The following is a 22,596-nucleotide window of genomic DNA, read 5'->3' as shown; positions in this document are numbered from 1 at the left end:
GTGCTCGGGCCGCTCAAATCCGGCCCGGGGCCTGTGGGACAAGAGCGATATGAGCAGCTTGGGCGGGCCACTGACCTGCGGCCATACCAGGCCTGCCCGCTGTCCCCCTGGGGCCCAGGGGTGGTGACCAGGAAACATCGCAAGAGAAGAAAAAAGGAGGGAAGAACAATAAAAAAGGAGGTGTGGAGAGGAAAGGCAGGACCAGAGAAATAAGAACCTGGGACGAAGGAAAATGGCATCCACTAAGGGGCATTAGTGGAAATGGCCCCCAAATGACCCCTAAATAGTAAACTGACTAAAGGATGGGCTGCCAGACTTTGATGTACATCTACATCAAAAGTGGATTTTTAAAAAGAACTACAGGTGCATTCAGAGTTCAGAAAAGTAAGGGGATAACCTAAGTCAGGTAGGTTATTACAAAGTAAGTTGATAACATAACCTAAGTCAGATGCAGTCTGGGTGTGGTCCTAAAATCACACTCAGTCCCCGCTGGACGGGCCTGCTGTTAGAGCCAGGCCTCACACACGCAGCCAGGAGCCTGCGGTCCTCTGGTGTGAACTCAAGAGGGCAGGCATTTTCCCTTCATGACCTCTCAAGTGTAGTTCAGATTAAATCAGTGCACCTCAGACCTTCAATTTCTTACTACATATTAGAGATATTTCCAAAAACATTCAGTGCAGAGGAAAAACAATCTGCTCGTTCCACCTAATAAAAACTAGCAAATATGAAGATTAAAGGGAGCATTCTTTGCATGTTATCAGAATAAAGGGATATGCATTTGTCAAGCTTACTGAACTGTACTTAATACATTAATTTAAAGCAACTGTCCACATTGTACTTAAGAGGTTGGGATGGTAAGTATGGGCCTAACATAGGAAGATTCCATCTCTCCTCCTAAGTGGGTTTTTACTTACTTCAAAATTATAAATACGATTAGAGGTGCCGCCAGATGACTTAGTAAATTAGAGAAAAGAATATCTCAGTAAGCAGAAGTTAAAACCTCTCACAGGCGTTCTTTCAAGAACTGTCTTTATCTCTTTATCTTTTCCAAGAAAAATTAAGATGATTCAATCAATGGTGACAAAAATAATAGTCTATACACTTCAGAATGACTTAATAATTAACCATACAAAGACATACATTATGAAAGATTAAACACTTTTATTCAATTTCCAGCACATACCTTTTAGAAATGGGCTTACATGACAATGCACAGGTAGCCATAAGCAAACACTCTGACAGAAGGAATGTGAAGAATTAGAACAAACTGCTTAGGAAACTGCAGTGTGTGCGTGCGTGCGTGCGTGTGTGTGTGTGTATGGTGTTCCTACTGTTCCTTTTTCCCCCTTCTTCTGAAGTTAGGTAAAACTTTCCAAAAGATACAGAGCTTGATAAGACTTCTTGAGGTAACTGGTAGCCCTGGTTCTGGTGTTGATGAAAAATTCTTGAGGGAAAAATATTTATTTTTATTGTAGGCATTTTAGGAGTACTATCATAATAAAGAGATCCTTTTCAACTAAGTACTTTCTGGGGTGTGTGTGTGTGTGTTTGTTTTGTTTTGTTTTGTTTTCTGAATGAGAGGTTTTTTGCATAGTGCATAGCTTTTCATAATATTTTATACTGTATTTAGAGTTTCTTTCATCCATATATAAGAAACCAACTTCTAAGCACTAAACCGCAGGATTGTTAAGCATTGGCATGAGTTAGAGAGACATTTCAGGATACCTTTTTCCCTAGAGGTCTTTAACAACAGGGTAGATTTTTCACTTGGGGTGCTTTAGGTGATCCAGCCAGAAGAGAGGAGCTGGAGATTTCTAACACTTACTTTAATCTTCTGTAATTCTACGAATCTCCTTAATAAGCTCAGGAAACTGGCAGAATTGAATATATCTGAAGACTTGGGGTAGCATGCTAAATAATGAAAACCCCCACCACCTTTAATAAAAAAGAACATGCAGGTCTTACTGAGAAGATAATATCATAATAATTACCTTAAATCCAGTTCTCGAATTGTTTTTCCTCTTTCCAAAGTTTAAATAATTCATCAACAAAAAGCCATAAAAGTGTAATACTGTTACAAGTTTCAATTATTCTGGGCATTTTTTCTTTAGCATCATAGTCTGCAAATACCTATGCAGAAGCCTATGATGACTCCTTGATGTATATATTCAAGTCACTATTTTTAAAAACCACATTCCTCTTCCCCCCAACCCTCCCTGTCCCCCCAAAAGGCACCCAGAGCATGTGTGATATCCCTGGTTCCGAATCTAGTCACTTTTAGCCTCTGACTCCCAACTAAAGTGATACACGCATGACTGGCCTTTGGCCGATAAATATAAAGGCATTCTTATCTGGTTGATTGGGTCTTAAAATAGAGAAGCAGAGACAGAGACCCAAACATGGGTGTATGCAGCCAAATCTCCAACTTAAAAAGTACTACAAATTACTGTGAATTAAACAGGGACACGTAAAGCGCCCTGGACCAAAAGAACGGTAAGCGTCCCCTCAGCTCTATCGCCAGCTGGCTGCATGAGCTTGAGCAACTGCCTTAACCCCTGTGCCTCAGTTTCCCCATCTGCAGAATGGCGGTAATAACAGTGCCAACCTCAGAGGGTGGCAGTGAGGATTCAATGAGACAATGCAGCTCTGCTCCATCCTCAGCTTTTGTCATTTTTGCTGCCACCAAGGACACAGAGATAGAGAAGTCTAATTTAACTACGCAGCTCTGCACAGACTGCATGGCAAAGAAAGGACTTGGGGAAATTGGGTATGGTCTTAGCTGGCAACTTTGGAAATGCCCCTTTCTCTACAGCAAACTTCAGAATGTTCCTAGAGTTTAATACAACTCAGCACAAATTCGCTGAGAAGCCGGCTCGCCCTGCACTTCCTGGGAACCTGCCATCAGACTCACTTACAGGCAAACTCCCTTCCTAACTAAACACACATGTTTATTTACTGCGTGGGTCTGTTTTCCACTCCCTCCAACCGATTCTAGAAAAACTTCTATTTGCAGAGGCAGCTGGCCACAAACAGACATGCCCAGAATGGCACCACCTGTCCCTAGGTTTTACTGCCCGTCCCTCAGGCGGCTGAGAGTGGAGCTGCCAGGCTGGAAATCATCTCCACGGCAGACACTGGTGGTCTGCTAACTGATAAGACCTCTCCCTGGTATCTGCAAGTGGAAGACAAATTACATTCTTTAGCTTATCTCCGACTCCCTCTACAATTAAACAGTTTAGGCTTAATTGTCAGAGGCACAAAATGCATCTGCTTTCCCTTCGGTCCTCACCTTAGAAGTCAAGGTAGAGGGATGCTCTGACTCTCCTGAGGGGCATCCCAGTGCAGCTAAGGGGAAGGGGGGTCTTTACTGGAGGCACCCCATGCCTGAGGTTAAGAAACAGGGAAACAAACTCATTTAAACACCTCAGTCTCACAAGTACAGAATGTCTATGCATTCGGAATTTCGAATTTGCCTTCTGGCTCACAAAGGTATTTAGGCAAATAATTCTGTGCATTAAAGAAGGATTGAAATGGTTTCCACAGGTTAAAAAAAAAAATGGCCTGTCCGGCGTGGCTGAGTGGTTGAGGGTCGACCTATGAACCAGGTCACAGTTCAATTGCCGTCAGGTCACATGCCCTGGTTACGGGCTCCATCCCCAGCAGGTGGCGTGCAGGAGGCAGGCAATCAATGATTCTCTCTCATCATTGATGTTTCTATCTCTCTCTCCCTTTCCCTTCCTCTCTAAAATCAATAAAAATATATTAAAAAGAAAAAAGAAATGTAATAAAGCATACTTACATTGAACATACCAAGAAACTTTAGATGACTAAAAAGTGGAAGGGGACTGAAAAAACTGAGCAATAAAACTTTTACTTTCTATCATAAAGTCCTGCCTGCACCCCTCCACCACCAACCCAAATCTTTTTCAGTTCCCATTTTTAATTTTGCTTTAGTGTCTAAAAGGAAAAATGAATCAGAATGAAAAGAAAAATGATGGGTTAGATTTGAGGGGAGCCCATAACAGGAGTGAAGAGTTATTTGCTCGGTGAGCAATTCCTCCAGTCAAACTGTAATTCTCTGGTGGTAGCTACGATGATGATGTCAATTTTGGTGATTTATGACCTTGGAGCAGGTTTGAGGCAGACCACCCCAGTCAAAAAGATTCTCTTCAGACATGAATAGCACCAGAAAATGGGACAAAAGGAAAATGAAATCACAGCTACCTGCAGATAAGTGGACATACTTAAGCTTACTTTTTCTGAAATATTTGTAGAGGTATTTATAAGCAGTTATACTTTATTTGGGGGGAGGGGGCAGGTGGGTGTGGCCCAATGGACCAAGAGGTCCCGGGTTCAATGCCCAGGTTGCAGGTTCGATCCCCAGTGGGGGCATGCAGGAGAGAGCCGATGGATATGTCTCTCTCATCGATATTTCTATTTCTCTCCCTCTCCCTTCCTCTCTGAAATCAACAAAATATTTTTTAAAAAGAGAGGAAGATAAACAGTAACAACTAATAAAAGGTAATATTACCTTAAAAAAAAACTTGTCCCCTTATTTTGACTTTTCCTAGATGCCAATCCAAAAAACGTCTTTGTCAGGGAAGGTTATCATCTCCCTGTGAAACCTGAGATTTGGGGAAAAGTTCAGCAATGCTGTTAGAGGCGACGCCCTTCCTGGGGCAGGAGTGGGTCTGCTCTATTTGAGGAGGTATCTGCTTTCCTCCTGCATCCACTCTGGCATAAAACACTATCTGCCCAAATATTTCCATTTCTAGGGAAGCCTGACTCCTGGAAATCCAAAAGACATGAGCAGTGAGTAATAAAGCGAATTCCTGCCCTGGCTGGTTTGGCTTGGTGGCTAGAGCATCGGCCTGTGGACTGAAGGGTTCCAGGTTCGATTACTGTCAAGGGCATGTACCTTGGTTGTGGGCACATCCCCAGTAGGGGGTGTGTAGGAAGCAGCCAATCAGTGATTCTCTTCCATCATTGATGTTTCTCTCTCTCCCTCTTCCTTCCTCTCTGATATCAATAAAAATATATTGAAAAAAAGAAAAGGGCAGAGAAAACCCTGCCCGCCTGGGGGCAGCTACAAAGAAGGGCTGTCCAGGAGGATCCCCACCCACGTCCCCAGATGCCAGGGAAAGGGCCACAGGCCCCCCCATACAACACCATGGGAACACCTTTTCTCCACGTCCATGGTACCAGGGACAGGGCCTGGCCCCTAGAAGGTTCGGGATTTCTTCATCCAGTGGTAAAACATGGAGAAAGGCTGCGTTTGGGGTCCTCAAGAATTTTTAAAACATGCAATACCTGACTACTTTAGTCAGGAGTAGTGACCTCTTTTTGCTTACTTAGATTGTAAAAAATAAAAAAGACAACTTCCCTAGCCAGGTGGCTTGGCTAGTTGGATCGTTAGTTCGTATACCAAAAGGTTGTGGGTTCGATTCCCAGTCATGGCATATACCAAGGTTTCAGGTTCAATTCTTGGTCTAGGCACATATGGGAGGTAACTGATCAATGTTTCTTATATCAATGTCTCTCTCTCTATTTCCCTCTCTAAAATCAATAAAAAATATATCCTCCGGTGAGTATTAAAATAATAATAGTAATAAATTCCACGTAGGAAATCCACTTTTTACTCTCAAGCTACAAATGGGCCTGTGTCCTCTGTGAACTGGTGAGCAACTTCCTTCCGAATGGTGAGAATTAGGTGCCTGACCCGGTCTCCTTTCCTGCCTGGACACCCGTCATCTTGGATGCTCAGATGCACAACCATGAGAACTCCTGTGGCCCCTACATGCTTGACCTGGACTTTCATTTCCCTTTGTTTCTGACTTTCTATCTGACAATTATTTCACTGCAGGTATGTTTCTTGGAAACCTCCCCAAACGCTTTTCACAACGAAAAGGGAGAGGAAGAGATCAATCAAAGGGCATAAGATAGCTCGAGGGAGCAGATTCAAGGAGTACGTTCTTAGCGATGGAACGCACTGGGTGCAGACTTCTTTCCCTGGGGCTGGTGGACGGGCTCCCGCAAACCTTGCACCTCTTGAAAGAGAATGCAAAATCACAGGAGACAGTGCCTTTTGCCCAGGTCTACAGCTTGCACCAGAGTCCCCAACGGCTGAGAAGCTCAAACAGCAGAAAAGGCCAGGAATCTGGGCCAAAGAGTAAAGCCAGGCAAGGGAACCGGCCGGCCAGGTACAGCGAAAGGCTGAGACAGCCCTGGGCTACTACCAGCCCAGTGCTTCTGCGCCATCAGCAGTCTTTCTCCTCCGAGTTGGACCATCACATGATTCATGTGGTTGCATATTAACCTACCAGATGGTCGGTTGAAGTTAACAAGGGCCTGCTGCTGCGGCTGCTGCGGCTGGGGCGGCGGCTGCTGCGGCGGCGGTGGCTGCTGCTGCTGCTGCATGCCAGGCAACGTCCTTTTCCCCTGGACTGCGAGCTGCAGCGTTTCGGGGAGGTGCTGGCCCCGGGCCAGCATTTTGTAAGCTAAAATCTGAGCCCGCAGCTGATGCAGCTGGACAGGACTGAAAGGCGAGGGACCTCTGTTGGGCTGGTTCATCGCCTGGGGATCGCCAGGGATGAGGGGCCCTGGCTGGTTCGGTGGCATCTGGGGTGGGGTAGGGCCGCCTCCCGACGACATCGGGCTGGAGATATGCTCTGCAGCTCCCAGGGGAGATGGGTGCGGTGACATATAACCTAGAAGAAAACACAAAAGATTCCTGAATATTTTGGTAATTTTCTACAACAGCCCTATCTGATAGAAATTTAAAATGTACATAATGTAATCATCACATTATTTATATAACAAAATTTATATATATCACATATATATAATTTAAATTTTTCTAGTAGTTACATTAAAAAGTAAAAGAAGCAGATAAAACTAATGTTAGTAATACATTTCATTTAAGTCAACGTACCCAAGATATTATCATTTCAAAATGTAACAACTGGTAAAGAGACATCTGCATCCTTTTGTTCACCATCTCGATTCAGACCAGCCATGTTTCAAGTGACCAATGGCCACCATGTGTCCTCGAAGGTAAACTGCTAGTGGCTGCTGTTCACCTACAGGAAGGCACCCGGGGGTAAGTCTCACACATTAAAAGGAGCTCCAACCTTGAAACAAAACCCGCAGGTGTCTGCTATATCACCATGTGAAATGAAGCGTCTCTTACGGAGGAAACATTACGTGGCTTAGTATGCACATTAGGAATAGTTTGCAATCATCGAGGGTCGGCACTGCTGTAGGAGTGTACACGGCACCGTACACGTTGTCTTCGTTGAGTTCTCCCTGGAAACAGCCTGACGGAAGGATGGAGGGCAGGTGATGCCCCTGGAAGGAGCAAGGACACTGGCAGGGGATGGAAAGGTGAGCTAAGGAAGGGAAGGCAGCCAGTAAGGGCTGTGCTGCTGAGCCAGCTGCTGCAGCGGGTGCCTGAAGATTAATCTCATGCAGGAACTCTGGTAGATAAAGTGAGGAACTTGCCTCCACGTGACCCCGGGGAGGAGTATGGAGCTGGGTGTTTACACTGTAAGGATCCCCTGTCAGTGCTCATGTTACTGGGTTCTTTCTAGGGTCTAATATTAACTGTCCGATAAAAATATTATTAACTTCCTTTTTTAAAGACTTAAAAGTTTCAAAAATCTTCTAAAGACCACAATACATGAAAATGAGAGTAAACAGTTTGGGTTGTAAGAGATCTAAATGGGAAGTTTAAGAATACTTTTCTTGAGGAAGAAGAGGCAAAATGAACAAAAATTGCAAGGAACTTGTTTCAGGAGTTGAACGGTAGAGCTCAGCCACCGAACTCCTAGCAGAACCTATGACTGTGTGTTGCTGGAGGGAGACCCAAGGTGAAGGAGAGCACAGAGCGGCCGACTGCAATCTGAGAGGTTGCCTTGACTTCAAACCAAGTGCTAATTAACGAAGTCAAAGGTGTCCTCAGACACAATATAAAAGATCCGATGAAAGGTCTCTGCTCTTTAATAAATGGACTTGTGTCATAATTATAACAAAGGTCAGCACCTAGGTGTTTATTGGACAAGTGCTGTGTGTTTGAACCTTTGCTGAGAACAGCTTTGTGCACCTATGTGGGACCATCGCGACCTGAGACTGTGTCTGCCACAGGCTGGGGACTCACATCACCCTTCACCAGACTACAGAGAGGAAAGGACACAGTCACTTTTACCTCAGATTGACGGTGGGAAAGGGAAGCACATTTAGCTTGATCCCCTAAGACGAGAGTAGGGTTTGTTGGATCAATTGGTGACCAGTAGAACTCCTTTCAGAGAAATCCTGTTCTGAAGAGAAATGAAGAACGACCCTCATTCCCCCAAATCCCTTCTCCATGGGGAGCACAAAACCACACAGTAATCAGGGCTCTAGTCGGTCATAGAAGTTAGCCAAGAAAATGCCCCTGAAAGCAGCTTGCAAAGCTAACAGAAGTTTAATCCCAATAACATACACCTATCTTCATCATTAACAACATTCTTCCTTTTTTAATGAGGTTTAGCTCTCTAATTGTAATGCTGGTGCAAAGCTTTTGTTCATTATAAAAGCACCTTCCAGGCACCTTTTGGCCAACCCTGCACCTATCACAGGGAGAAAAACTTCCTACCAAAGCTAATGACGCTCATAGTAGAAGGTGTTAAAATGGGTCATATGTCTCCTGCCTCTGGTCCCTCCTATTTCCTAAGGTTATCAATTACAGCTTACTTATGATAAATCAGAGGATGCCTAACATAATGAACCAAAACACAATGAACAATCCAGTCTTAACTATATAAAATTGTTTATCATATCTTGTGTAAACTGTGAACTGTGGGCAAAGTTATGAATGTGAGGCAGTTACATTATGCACAATAATTAATTTTACTTTAAACTGGTTAAAAAAGAAACTGAAAGTAGAATAAAAATCACTTTCCATAATTAATTAATAAACAAAATTTTACCTCAAATTTAGTAAGAAGAAACTGAAGGTGGGAAAATCGCTCCCTAGAATTTATAGGGGATGTCAATAGAATCATTCTATCACAGAATGATATTAAAGACTAGAGGCCTGGTGCACAAATTCATGCACCAGTGGGGTCCCTCGGTCTGGTGGGGTCCCTGCGGGATAGGGACAAAACCGGTTCTCCAACATCCCTGAGGGGTCCCGGATTGCAAGAGGGCGCAGGCCAGGCCAAGGGACCCCACCAGTGCATGATCAGGACCAGGGAGGGACGCAGGAGGTTGACCAGCCTGGGAGAGACTGCGGGAGGGCTCCAGGGCATGTCCAGCCCGTCTTGCTCAGTCCCGATTGGCCAGACCCCAGCAGCAAGCTAACCTACCAGTGGGAGCAACTGCCCCCTGGTGGTCAATGCATGTCATACTGGCTGGTTGGCTGGTCAACTGTCTGCCCCCTGGTGGTCAGTGCATATCATAGCGAGCGGTTGAGCAGCCTTAGCATATCATTAGCATATTATGTTTTGATTGGTTGAACTAAGGACCAGATGACTGGACACTTAGCATATTAGGCTTTTATTATATAGGATGTGACAATGATTCAGATAAAGAGAATTTTTTGTTCTAAATGACTAGCATTCAATAAACTTTAGGTAAAACAGAATCTAAACAATGAAACAAAGCATTTTGGCAATTATCTTTAGTTGAAGAAACAGAGTGAGGAAATTGCCCAAGTGTGAGTATTTGTCTGAGGATGACAATGTTGATACAGAATCTGCTCTTTTTGAAATCTGGTTTGATATGCTAATTCAAAAGCAGTCAAAATGTGGCAGTTTTCTTTTCCTCATCCTCAAAGGCCATTATCTCCCCAGTTTCACCTTGCCTCAGAGCGACACATCATCTTTCTCCTTTTAATAATCTTGAACTTATAAGTGCCAATTTTATATGAATTTTCTCTATACGCACACACACACTCACACATGCAAACACAAAATATTATATACTTGCCTTTGAAGACTTTTTTTTTTACCCAAGGACTAAAAATAAACAATGTTATCATTGGTACCATAAGGTACACAATTCAGTATTTATTGAAAGAAATGGTTTTGCTTCTCAACCAATCACTTAAAATAACTTAATAGGTTGCTAGGTAGTTAAAGCTGGCAGGTTTCTGATCAATACCACATCTCCCTGTACCTGTGTGTTTATAAATGGTTCTCTACACTAGGGTTTTTAAAGATACATGTTATTATAGAGTCTAAAGTCTTTTAAAATCATTATACTAAATAAGACTGCATTATACCAATACTACTTTGTCAAAAATACATGTTTAAGTAATTCATTCCCCAGCCTACAACGCACTTTTACTATTTTAGAGAAAAATATTACATGCTAATTTTGACTCCACTTAATGCAGGCCCCTGCATTTCAAAGTAATTATAATTTACTGAAATAATATAAAAATTAAGACTTATTTAAAATTGTTGATTTCTGAGTGCATAAGTTCACTTCTCTACCTAATTGAACAAAATTTACTAAGTATGTATCCAGTTATGTGCTACATACACATTGGTGCCAAGTGTTGGAGAGTCCAAGAAAAATCATCATTCTTAAGTTGATGAAAGGAGCCAAGCAATGAGAGAAATTTGAAGATACATAAAAGTAAAAATACTCCATTAAAATTCATGCATTTTGGAGTTTTCCCATGGCCCACAGTTAGAGGCACTACAAAGCCAGAACAGATACAGCAAGCACATGGCTTTGCCAATCACTGAATACAGCTCATCTGCGCTTCCCAAGTATTAAAAATTAGAGATACATTAGCTCTGTGAACACGCCTAGCTCCTTAGAATTTTAATTCATTCTTAACACTAAATGGGTCAATTTTTTTCTTCCTGGACTGTAAAACGTCCCAAGGCTTTTTTTAAAAATATATTTTATTGATTTTTTACAGAGAGGAAGGGAGAGGGATAGAGAGTTAGAAACATCGATGAGAGAGAAACATCAACCAGCTGCCTCCTGCACATGTCCTACTGGGGATGTGCCCGCAACCAAGGTAAATGCCCTTGACCGGAATCGAACCTGGGACCTTTCAGTCCGCAGGCCGACGCTCTATCCACTGAGCCAAACCGGTGCTGGCCCAAGACTTTTTCAGGATGCTTTTCTGACATGGTCAAGATTTTGTGAGTCCTCTGCAACAACTATACCTACCTGTCATCAAAATTCAGATCAGAGTCTGGGATATTCACAACCCTGTTTGCATATTAATGAAGACACACTCCGGAGCCACCATGACTTTCCATCTTTGGGGGCGGGGCAGTCAATTAGCATATTCCCTCCTTATTGGCTATGGGTGCTGCCATCTTTGCGATGGCATGAGGGTCAATTAGCATATTCCCTCTTTATTAGATAGGATAAAACTGACTACATTTTTCTAAATCCTTACACTCAAAAACCTTCTCTCAGGTGTTTGGAGGCCTAATCATGGATAGAGAAAAAAGCTCATACTACTATATATTAAATTACATAGGAGTATACAAAAGAATGCATAAACCATAAACTTTGAATTAGAATATCAACATACTGGGATTAATTAGTGCTAGAATAACCCATGCCCCTTGTATGTTTAATGACCATACCATGATTCTGAAAACAAGTTACACTGTATTCAAAAGACTTTGAGGTATCTTTACATGCCTTCAACAGTGAGGGGAAAAGGCACCAAGAAGAAGAGAAATATTCCATATATTGATTTAGCCATTATTGTGGGTTGAATCGTGCCCTCTACAAAGATAAGTTTGAAACCCTAAACCCTAGTCCCTGTGAATGTAACCTTATTTGGGAATAGGATCCTTGCAGATGTAATCAAATTAAGATGAGGTTGCCCGGCCAGCATGGCTCAGTGGTTGAGCACTGATCTTATGAACCAGGAGATAACAGTTCGATTCCCAGTTAGGGCACATGCCTAGGTTGTGGGGTGTGATATCCAGTAAGGGGCTGTGTAGGAGGCAGCTGATTGAGGATTCTCTCTCATCATGGATGCTTCTATCTCTTTCTCCCTCTCCCTTCCTCTCTGAAATCAATAAAAAACTATATATATTTTTAAAAGGATGAGGTCATAGTGAATTAGAGTAGGTCCTAATCCGCTGACTGGTATCTTTATAAGAGGAGGGAAATCTGGAAACAGACACAGACACACAGGAAAAATGTCATGTGGAGACCAAGACAGAGATAGGAGGGATAGATCAGCAAGCCAAAGAATTCCAAAGATGTTGACAATCTACAGAACCTAGGAAGAGGCAACAAATTCTTCCTACAGTCCTCAGAGTGCACGGCCCTGTTGGTACCTTGATTTCAGACTTCTAGTCTCCTGCAAAAGAATGATTTTCCATTGTTTGAAGCCACCCAGTTTGTGGTAATTTGTTACAGCAGGCCTAGGAGACTAATACAACTACCCACCAGCAAAGACAGGTAATTCCACGTCAAAAAAGGGCACCTTTCAGACAATGTATGTATGAATGTGCAGCTTGAGGGACTCAGGTGGCGCACTGTGCCTTCACATCTACTGTTGTTGGGAGGCAGACCAGGATCCTCCTTCCCGCCCTGTCACTTACAGGTGGTGGAAATTGGGAAAACAAAGTAAATTCTCTTTTATCCCATCTATAAAACCGGGATGATATAATTCACCTCACTAATCATGATAAAGATTCCGAATGAAGTACACAGAGCACTCTGCTAGCTAGTGGAAGCTAGTAAAATTACTAGGATTTTGTTAGTAAAAGTGACCACATGAATAATCAAGTTGTGTTGGTGGGGACTGGGGGTGATTTCTATAGAGAAAAGAAACCTGCTGGATTCACTCTTCCTCTGACATGTTCTTTGGAAGTCACAGTTAAAATAACCAATATGAAAGACGAACGACTACGGTTTGAAGCCAAAATCAGGCATGTAGCATTACAGACCTTGGCTGTGTTGATCCATCGGACTCTGGGGCGGGCCCATCCCAGGGTGAGGTGGTCGCATGCCAGTGCCCTTCATGGACCCGCAGTGGATGTCTTCTACAATGCCCTTGTCGTGCATGCCATCCATGGGCTGAAACAGGCGAAGCACTGCTGTTAGATACCTCCTTCATATAGAGCATCTCTATCTGGAGTTGTAAGTCCCCTCTCTAAAGTCCTCAAAACGGTGGCACAATCACCTATCACCCATACAATAGTCATATATTTCTACACCTACATTACACATATTATAATATATTACATATATTTTAGAGGTGGGGGCAAAAAAGATTAAAAGAACAACATCAATAGCATCATCAAAACTACCTGTTAAGTCAAAAGTTAGAGTATAAACAGTTGAATTTTTCCTATAATGTCAAAACCTGGAAGTAAAAATAAAAATCTGCTCAAAGGTATACAAATAAAAGCTGTTCTTCCATACCTTCTTAAGTAAGTCCTGAAACCTGCCCTGTGTTGAAGTTAGTCTCAAGTCTGAAGGAAGACTATTTGAAATGTCTGTGATGATCCATTTGTTGGGTAATTTTTTGTCATTAGAGCGGAAGGGACTACGGAAAGTTGAAAAGTTGAAACCAGAAAGTTCCATGGCAGTTGGGAAAAGAGAAACAGACCGGTTAGAGCAGAGAATGGGGTGACCACTGAAAGGGAAGGGCAGTGAAACAGATGAAGCTGTGCCACAGAGGGGGCAAGACTGAAAAAGGTTAAAGGCACAGTTTGGGGAAAAATTAAGAACACAGGGTCTGGGAACAGGACTTGAGGCCTAGTAAATAACAGACACACAATAAATAGCTATTGAGCGGACGTTAATCCAATCCAGAATTGGGCATCGGAGCATGTGTTTGGGAAAGGCAAAGTCGATTCCTCTGCAAACTGCAACAGCAATTTTCAAAAACAGCCTGAAAGGAATATTTCCAGGAGTTTATAGAAACCAAATAACTTCAAGCAAGAAAGCATGAATGTTTGCAGTTTTGGAGAAAGGAAAGTTAATTTCTGCAGAGTCAAAAGCATGCACTTGAAAAGAGGAAAAATGTACCATAAAGAGGATGTTCAGAAGAAAAATGGGAAGGGTTTGGTATAAAGAGTGTCTCTGAGTGTGTTAAATAGTAATAATAGGGAGGAAATCAAAGCAACACAGCAGATGCATTTAGGCCACTTGTTTACTTATTTCCAGTAACGCTGCAAAGCAAAAAGCTGACGCTCAGAGGGAGAAGGGGGAGAAAGACAAGGAAGACAGCTGTCCATAAAAAGAGTAAGAAAGCGAAGGCATCTGGCCAGCAGGTGTGAACTTAGGCACTAAACTCGTCCTCACCCAGGGAATCATCTGAGGAGCTGGCAGTTCAGGAGAACCAGATTGGCCAAAAACAATGCACACCTTGCAGAATGAGAGCAAAACCAAACAAAACAGAGTTTAGATGGGGGTAGAGGATATGAGGACATGTGAACAGAAGGGGTCGGAAGAGATATTTATTAATAAAAACACCCAGTGCAAAAATGTAACACTGACCCAACACTTATTTATACAGATAACGTTTTTAAAAATATATTTTTATTGATTTCAGAGAGGTAGGAAAAGGGAGAGGGAGAGAGAAACATCCATGATGAGAGAGACTCATGGATCAGCTGCCTCCTGCAAGTCCCCCACTGGGGATCGAGCCTACAACCCAGGCATGTGCCCTTGACTGGAATTGAAACTGGGACCTTGCAGTTTGCAGGCCGATGCTCTATCCACTGAGCCAAACCGGCTAGGGCCAGCTAACTTTCAAATGCTCAAATAATCATAGAGATTAGCTAAATATGTCCTTCACATTTTATCTTTCATTTTGGAGGTGAGACATCCTTAACCCATTCTGAAATTATTTAACCCATCTGGACTAAGGTTTTACAAGTGACAGATCAGATCTATAATACAATTCCCAAATTAATTTAATATGAGCAGAAGACAATTTAATGACTTCAGTCTGTCTATATGTTCAATATGTCTGCTAAAAATATGATAGAAAAAACAGTTTCATTTCATCAGCTACCTGACAAGCTAAAATGTGTTTGTTTTTCTTTTTCTAAAAATAAAAGGAGAGAGAACTTGGGAACATTATAGGGATACTCACAATATATTTTTAAATGCAAAGAAGAAAGTTGCAGAGTAATTAAGTAGGAATATGATTCTATTACGGTGAAAGAAAAATTATTTTAAAAAATCACACCTGCGTATGATTTTTACTGAGCATGGAGAAAAGTAAGGTGTGAAAAGCTGTCAACTGGGGTAGAGCCAGGATTAACCATTTCCTTTATTTATCTCAGTATGGTTTCGTTTTTCAAAATAAGCAGTCTATTACTTTTCTGATTTGAAAATCATCGAATTACAAAATTTGTAATGAAGTGGGTCTTTTCTTTTGGTCTCCAATGCCTTAGCTTAAAATTGACCTACAGTCCCACACAATTAGAAGAAAGACTTGCTCTTTTTTGCAGAAATCTTTCCATTTTAAACCAGTATCTCCCATGTTTTGTCTATTTAACATTAAGAGGCATCCCACCACCCTATCCCCGTGATGTCATCCACAGGGGACGTAAAACCTCTACTGTCTCATCAGGCACGACCTTCAGGTAATAGGCAGTGGCCTCACAGAGTTTCCTTGACTTTTGCTGACTTTCAAGGCAAATTGTCTCAGAGGCTCTTGTTTACTTGCTCCAAAGGCTGTTCTCTCTTCTTTGCATGTCCTGTGAAGGCCTAATGCCAAAACTCTTCCAGTATGACCATCCCCACAGCAACAATCCAAGTCTCACAAACAGAGGATCATTATAACAGTCCAGAAACAGACGGCTGGCCCCGAGCTCTGCTAAATCAGGCCCCTCTCCCAGAATGAAGCCACTGAGAGAGACAGCCACGTGCCTGCGAGGGCCTCCCTAGAAACTACCTAAAATCTTTAGGAAGGGACTCATGTTCCTTTTACTCTTTGAGATCTAATTTTTAAAATAAACACCAACATTTTAAAGAAAGAATAATTCTCAGTATGTTCATTTGTGGATGATACAAGTTACTGAACACATATAGTCAGACTTATTCATTTATACACTTATTCACCAAGCCAAAATAGCTGCAACCCATACATCAGAGAATCTAACTATCAGCACTGCATATTCTATCTTCTCTTTTTAAAAAGCCACGACCTGCTCTTCCTGACTAGTGCAACATCTGTCACAATAAACAAGCCTCAGGAGGTATGTTTTTAATAATATTTAGGGTAAGACAAAGACCTAGCTTCTCTGGTAAAAGCAGCAGAAGCAGAGGGGCAGGGGTCAGCAGGGACATTAGCCGTCCACAACGCAGAAGATGAGGCTGAACAGGAGGAGAACCCCTTACCTTGTGCATCTGATGCATGCCTTCCTGCGGGAAGTCGGCGGACGCCATCGTCGGCATAGGGTGTGAGACGCTTGGAGGCCCAGGACTTGGCCCCATCATACTGTGGACGGAACCTGGAGACGGTCCAGGTCCCGGACTAGGTCCGAGAATCGGCCCAGGAGAGGGTCCGGGCCCTGGCGAGGGCCCTGGGTGGGGCATCGCACCAGGGTCGGTGGGTGTGGACATCTACTTCTCCTGTCTCTGCCAGTCAGCACAATGATACTGAGTTGAAAAGAAAGGGGGGAAAAAAAGGAATGTTTTCAACATGATGCTAAGATCAGAATAAAACAGTTGTTAGTATTTAGTATTTGACGGTGCCATTTTTATAACAAACATCAAACAGAACTGCCCTGCCTGCTCCAGATGTTTGAATGTGATATATATCCATCTGCCCTAGTCTTTATGAAGACCACTTGTTTAAAAGAAAAAAATGCTCTAAATGATTCCCCAGAAAGATATAAATCATCTAAGATACAAAAAGTACTCACTGGAGAAACTCAAATTTAGCACATAAGCAGAATTCTGAACAAGTTTGAAATTTATTACTGAAGCCAACAGATGCTCTCCATTACTTACTGGCTGGGGCACCTAGCAAGTCATTAACCTCCCAAAGCCATTAAAACATAACCCCCTTAAAATATATCCAACCAACATCCATTTTCATAAGTAAATGGACACTCAAAACTTCATAGAAAATCCTAGGCAGTTAAAATCCCAGATATCAAAAAAGTACAATTCCATAAATTGAGAATGAAAGAGAATCCCCAATCATAGGAAAAGCAGAGGTTACGGGAGTCAGACAAATATGGGTCCATGTGATATAATTATTAGCTGAGAGTGAAATGCAACAATACATGTAAAAACACAGTTCTTTGCCTGGCACAATAAGCAGCCATCTATTATTATTAAGCAGCCATCTATTATTATTATTATAAGATTGGTATTCAGATTATATATATTTCAGGTGTTCAACATTATAGATGTTTGGATACACTACAAGGTGTTCACCGCTGTAAATCTAGTTACCATCCATCACCATACAATTGACCCCCTTTACCCATTTTGCACTCCTCTCAACACCTTTCCCATCTGTTCTTTCTATGATTTTGTTTGTTCGTTGCTTTTTTTTAAGATTCCACATATAAGTGAAATCATACGGTATTTGTCTTCTCCGTCTGACTTGTTTCACTTAGCATAATACTGCCCTCAAGAGTTCCTTCCTTTTAACGGCTGAGTAATTTCCATCTCCTTTATCCATTCATCTACCAATGGGCACTTAAGCTATTTCCATGTTTTAGCTATTGTAAATAATACTGCAAGGAACATAAAGGTGCCTATATTTTTTTCAAATTAGTGTTTTCTTCTCCTGTGACCACTCTTTTTAGCATTATCTTCCCCACCACCGCCACAAAACCAGAGGTGATCAGAAGGATCAGTTTAAGACGTGGTCCTCCTGCCAGCCAATGGAAGACAACTTGGACAGTCGAGAATTCGTCCTAGCCTCTCTGTGGTCCAATATTCCAAGAGAAGTCATCCATGACGCCTGGATCGGGGCCCACCACAGATGAGGTAAGTCAATTCTGGGTCTATTTCAGCAAAGTCATATTCCATCGCCCACGCTCTGAAACTTCTTGGCATCCCCACTGAGGAGCCCCCTCATGGGGTGGGTACAACTGCATCTTGGACATGAGCCAAAAACGAGTAAATAAGTGTTTTTCCAAATCCTGATGGAGATCAATGATCCCAGAAAGATAGCTGAATGGCACTAGTGATAGTAATTATTACACAGTATGTTATCTGGGGGCACACACCTGTACACACAAAAACTTTCTGCTGTTACCCTCACAAAATACAGAATGAGACACCATAAGAGATTTACTTACCCACTGCTCAGTGGCAGGGATAGAATTAGACCACAAGGGCCCAGTCACCTATAACAAGGCCCTCTCCACAGTGGAAGTAGAGGTTTAAAAAAACACCCCACATTAGTTCCATTCTTAGCTACCTACTATCACCTCTTGCAGTATCTCGAGACTATGAAGGCCATGAAGACAGGTTTGGCTCTTTTTCATTCCTGTATCCCCAGCACCTCTGACCAGCATGTAGTAAGTGCTCAAAAAAAATCTGAATGAACTGAAATGACAATTTCAAGGGCCAACGATTAACAGAGTCAATTATTTTATGTATAAAAATTATAGAGCAATCAGTGTCTGAGGTGTGTTCACAGGAACGAGTTTGTAAAGTATGACTGCCTAATCATTATACTATGCACCTGAAACTAACAGAAAATAATATTGAATGTAATCTGTAATTGAAAAAAAGAAACCTTAAAAGCGTAGGCAAGAACACAGGGCAGAAGTCAGACATAGACAAACACAGCAGTCCTCGGGTTACGTTGGACTCCATATACGTCGTTCCGTGGTTATGTCGCCATTTCCCATTTATTTATTAAAAAAAAAAAGTTCCATAACTTCAACATATGTACATATGTACTTTGTTTTTTTATTATTTATTTACCACAAGTAAAGGTCAGGAATTGTTCTTTCTTTTAAATTATTTTTACTGTTTCACTTCATTACTGCTGTGGATGTGCTCCATGTGAGTGACGTAGGTGCTTATGTGGGTGGGTTCAGACTTATGGCAAAAATTGCGTCACGTGCTATAGGAACGGATCTCCGATGTAACCCGAGGACCTACTGTATCATATGATTTCACTTCTACATAGAATCTAAAAAAAAACCAAAAAAAAAAACCCACATAAACAAAACAAAAGAGCAACAGACTCACAGATAGAACAAACTGATGGTTGCCAGAGTGGAAGGGGTGGGGAATAAGTGAAAAATGTGAAGGGGAATAAGAGTACAAACTTCCAGTTATTAGATAAAGAAGCCACAAGGATATAGTGTACAACACAGGGAATATAGTAAATATATAAAGAAAGGCTAATATGCAAATTGATTGCACAGCAGAACCACCAGTCCCTATGACGCGCACTGACCACCAGGGGCAGATGCTCAACACAGGAGCTGCACCCTGGTGGTGAGTGCGCTCCCACAAGGGGAGCACCACTCAACCAGAAGCCAGGCTCATGGCTGGCGAGCACAGCAGCAGTGGCAGGAGCCTCTCCTGCCTCCGCGACCGCCCTAAGGATGTCGGACTGCTGGAATGTCAGCAGTCAGACATTCCCCGAGGGCTTCCGGATTGCAAGAGGGCACAGGCTGGGCTGAGGGACACTCCTAGTGCATGAATTTCGTGCACTGGGCCTCTAGTATCATAATAGCATTGCAAAATGACTGTTAATAAATAGACTTATTGTGGTGATCACATTGCAAGGCATATAAATACCAAATTATCATGTTGCACACCAGAAACTAATACAATTGTATATGCCAACTATACTTTAGTAAAAAAATTTTAAAAAAGAATTTAGGGCATTCTGATGAGTTAGGGCTAAAACGGAAAGTGATGATAGGCCACTTTGGAGTTAATATAAGCAGGGGATCACTCAAACTCTTTTGCTGATAGAAGATGGGACCAAAAATGTAGTTCAAGCAGTTTCTAAAACAACAGGGAAGCCCCACGGGTGAATTACAGCCTTGAATTCTCTAGAGAGCCAAATGTTATTATTTATTCTTTGTGATTAACAAAGCAGACGGAAGTAACAATTTTTGGCAGCCCACCCCTTCACACACACACACAGACACACAGACACACACACACACACAAACACACACACACGTTCAGTCAGCATTTTAAATTTAGGAAGCCGACGTCAATTCAGGGGCACTACAAGTTATGTTCTTTTATGTATGTCAGCAAACTAACACACCCCTTTATTTTTTTGTGAATAAGAGGAAATTGCTTACTTCCAGTTATAATTTACCTTGAAATAGGCTTCAGTAGCTACGACAATAATGTATCACAAACCTGAACAATGACAATACAAGTACTTTGCCTGGTCGTCCTACTTTTCATGTTTTAATACACATTACCTATAAACTCCTTTCTACAAACATGATCACCTTCATCTGGGCATCTCATAGAATGCTGTGATTACCTATACACAGCCCCATAACTATGCTCCTCATTTTTATTTTTTGTTAAAGGAAACTACTAAAAACTTAAAGTGAAAAACACTTGAGAAGGGAAAGGGAAAAGTATGGACATATAAGTGGAATATTAACACCATGCAGTTAACTTTTTCCTAAGAGAACCTTCAGATGCATACACGTAATGAATGTGCCCATTACTTAGCATGACTCACGAACGAGAAACCAGCTCAGAGAAACAGCACAGTCTAGTAGATCGCCCCCCGTGCCACAGGGCTCATGACCGGCAGGAGTCTGGACTGTCACACACCTCGAATGTGGTACTTACTCTCTGGCTTCTAACTGGGAGTCCAGAGACCTGAGTCTTTCCTCTCAGAGCCACCGCTGATTCTAGGGCCCGGAGCCAAGTGCCTTTCCCTCAGGTCTCTAGGCCTCCTCTGGGCTTGGGATAGGAGTCTCTCAAGGCTCCCTCCGTCTGTCTATCCGACGACGGGGAGCATCTCGCAACCGTCCTGCACGTGAGGAGGCTCTGTGACCAGATCTGGGCTGTCCTAGGACGGGCGTCTTGCGGCCACCACAGGTGTGCTGGAGAGGAGCACCTCTCAGAGAGGCGGGCAGTCCTGGCCTCTTCATTTCTGGTGGCAACTTGACAGCATAGCTCAGGTGCCTGATGAAACCTCCCCACAGTGTAAAGCGGGGAGTGAGGGGGGAGAAGACAACAACAGGTACCAGTCTTTGGCAGCCTTGCATATTGTTACTAAGTTACTATGATTAAGGTTTAAAGCCCAGTATTGGCCAACTGGGCTTCTCCCTCTTCAACCCTGCAGGCATCCCTAGGAATCCAACCCCCCTTCCTTCCTTTCTTCTTCAAAGGGCGAATGAAATGCTGCAGGCGGGGCGGTGAGGGAGAGGAGAGAGCTCAGATAACCTTGATAGGGTAGTGGTTGATCTGTCCACGAGATAACACCCAAAACTTATTTTTATTTTGTGTTGGGGAGGGCGTTTTACATTGTCACAGAAAAGAACAACCAGTTCCACAATTATGTGGCCAATATAATGAAGAAAATGTGTGTGGGGGTGGGGGGGTGGGGGGGCATGGAGGTGAGGCAAGGCACAGTGACCTCCCCATACAGGCAAAGCTAGTCCTCCAACCTCCCAGTAGGCTGCCTCAGACCAGCACTCCCTGAGAGCCAGGCCGCTGCATTCTTGGCCAAGAATTTTCCAGCAGTACACCATGTCTTTTCTCCTCCTGATGTTCCTGCCTTTACAACTGAAGAGTGTGTGTTTTTAAAAATAAAGGTTTGGAGCTTCCCACAGCTCCAACCACCAGACATCTTCCTCAGCCCAGTCTCCTTCCTCTCCCCTCTCCGAAAGCCACAGCGCACCCATCTGCATATTAAAAGAGCTCAACTTCATGGGATCTTAAGGGTCACCAGTCCAACCATGAGAAAGCACATACCTTACTGTCTTGCTGCAATCCACAGAAATACCAAAGACCCCCACACTTGTAGTAATAGTTAAACACACCCATTCGTGCTTCATAATAACTTTAGTGACTTAAATCGAGGAGGCATTTTTGTCACATCCCCACTGAAATGATGACGGCAGGAAGGGACCACCTAGTGTGACCAAAGTCACATCTGTAAGTAGAACCTCTTACCTCTTGTCTCCCAGCCAATGCTGAGCCACTACACCCATCAGGCCAGGCCACCCCCCCCATCCTCCCCCCACCCCCGGTGTGGAAAGCATGCAGCAATGATAGGAGTGGAACGCACAGGATGGAGAAACAAAGATGGAAAAACGGGAGAGAGATTTTGCAACATCAATGATGAGAGAATCACTGATCGGCTGCCTCCTGCACGCCCCCTACTGGGGATCGAGCCTGCAACCCAGACATGTGCCCTGACCGGGAATCCAACCGTGACCTCCTGGTTCATAGGTGGATGCTCAACCACTGAGCCACACCAGTTGGGCATGGCTGTGATAACATATTAATTTATGACGGGGCAGAGAAGTAAAGAGAAGCCCTAGAGAGAATAGGAGGTGGAGACAATGTCATGAACTAAAGAGGTCGGTGATATTGAATCAAACATCCTGGGGACCCAATTTGACTCCTCTATTCCCAACTGTGCTGACTCTCCACTGGGCACAAGGCCATGTACAAAAACGATCAGAG

At 42.9% G+C, this 22,596-nt stretch overlaps 1 protein-coding gene across 1 annotated transcript in view; it reads right to left on the bottom strand.

Moving 5' to 3' along the window:
* The window catches only part of SMARCA2 (SWI/SNF related, matrix associated, actin dependent regulator of chromatin, subfamily a, member 2), a 185,147-nt gene that overhangs the window by 155,941 nt on the left and 6,610 nt on the right, over nucleotides 1-22,596 (bottom strand). The window contains exons 2-5 of the mRNA XM_015566893.1: nucleotides 16,333-16,593; nucleotides 12,921-13,050; nucleotides 6,321-6,707; nucleotides 5-31 (exon numbers count right to left, since the gene is read on the bottom strand). Of these exons, the coding sequence (XP_015422379.1) occupies nucleotides 5-31; nucleotides 6,321-6,707; nucleotides 12,921-13,050; nucleotides 16,333-16,557 (769 nt within the window). The 5' untranslated portion in view covers nucleotides 16,558-16,593. The remainder of the gene's footprint in view (nucleotides 1-4; nucleotides 32-6,320; nucleotides 6,708-12,920; nucleotides 13,051-16,332; nucleotides 16,594-22,596) is intronic.

This window comes from Myotis davidii, unplaced genomic scaffold (assembly GCF_000327345.1).
Source record: "Myotis davidii unplaced genomic scaffold, ASM32734v1 scaffold83, whole genome shotgun sequence".
Lineage (NCBI taxonomy): Eukaryota > Metazoa > Chordata > Mammalia > Chiroptera > Vespertilionidae > Myotis > Myotis davidii.
This window is presented reverse-complemented; position numbering and strand designations above follow the sequence as displayed.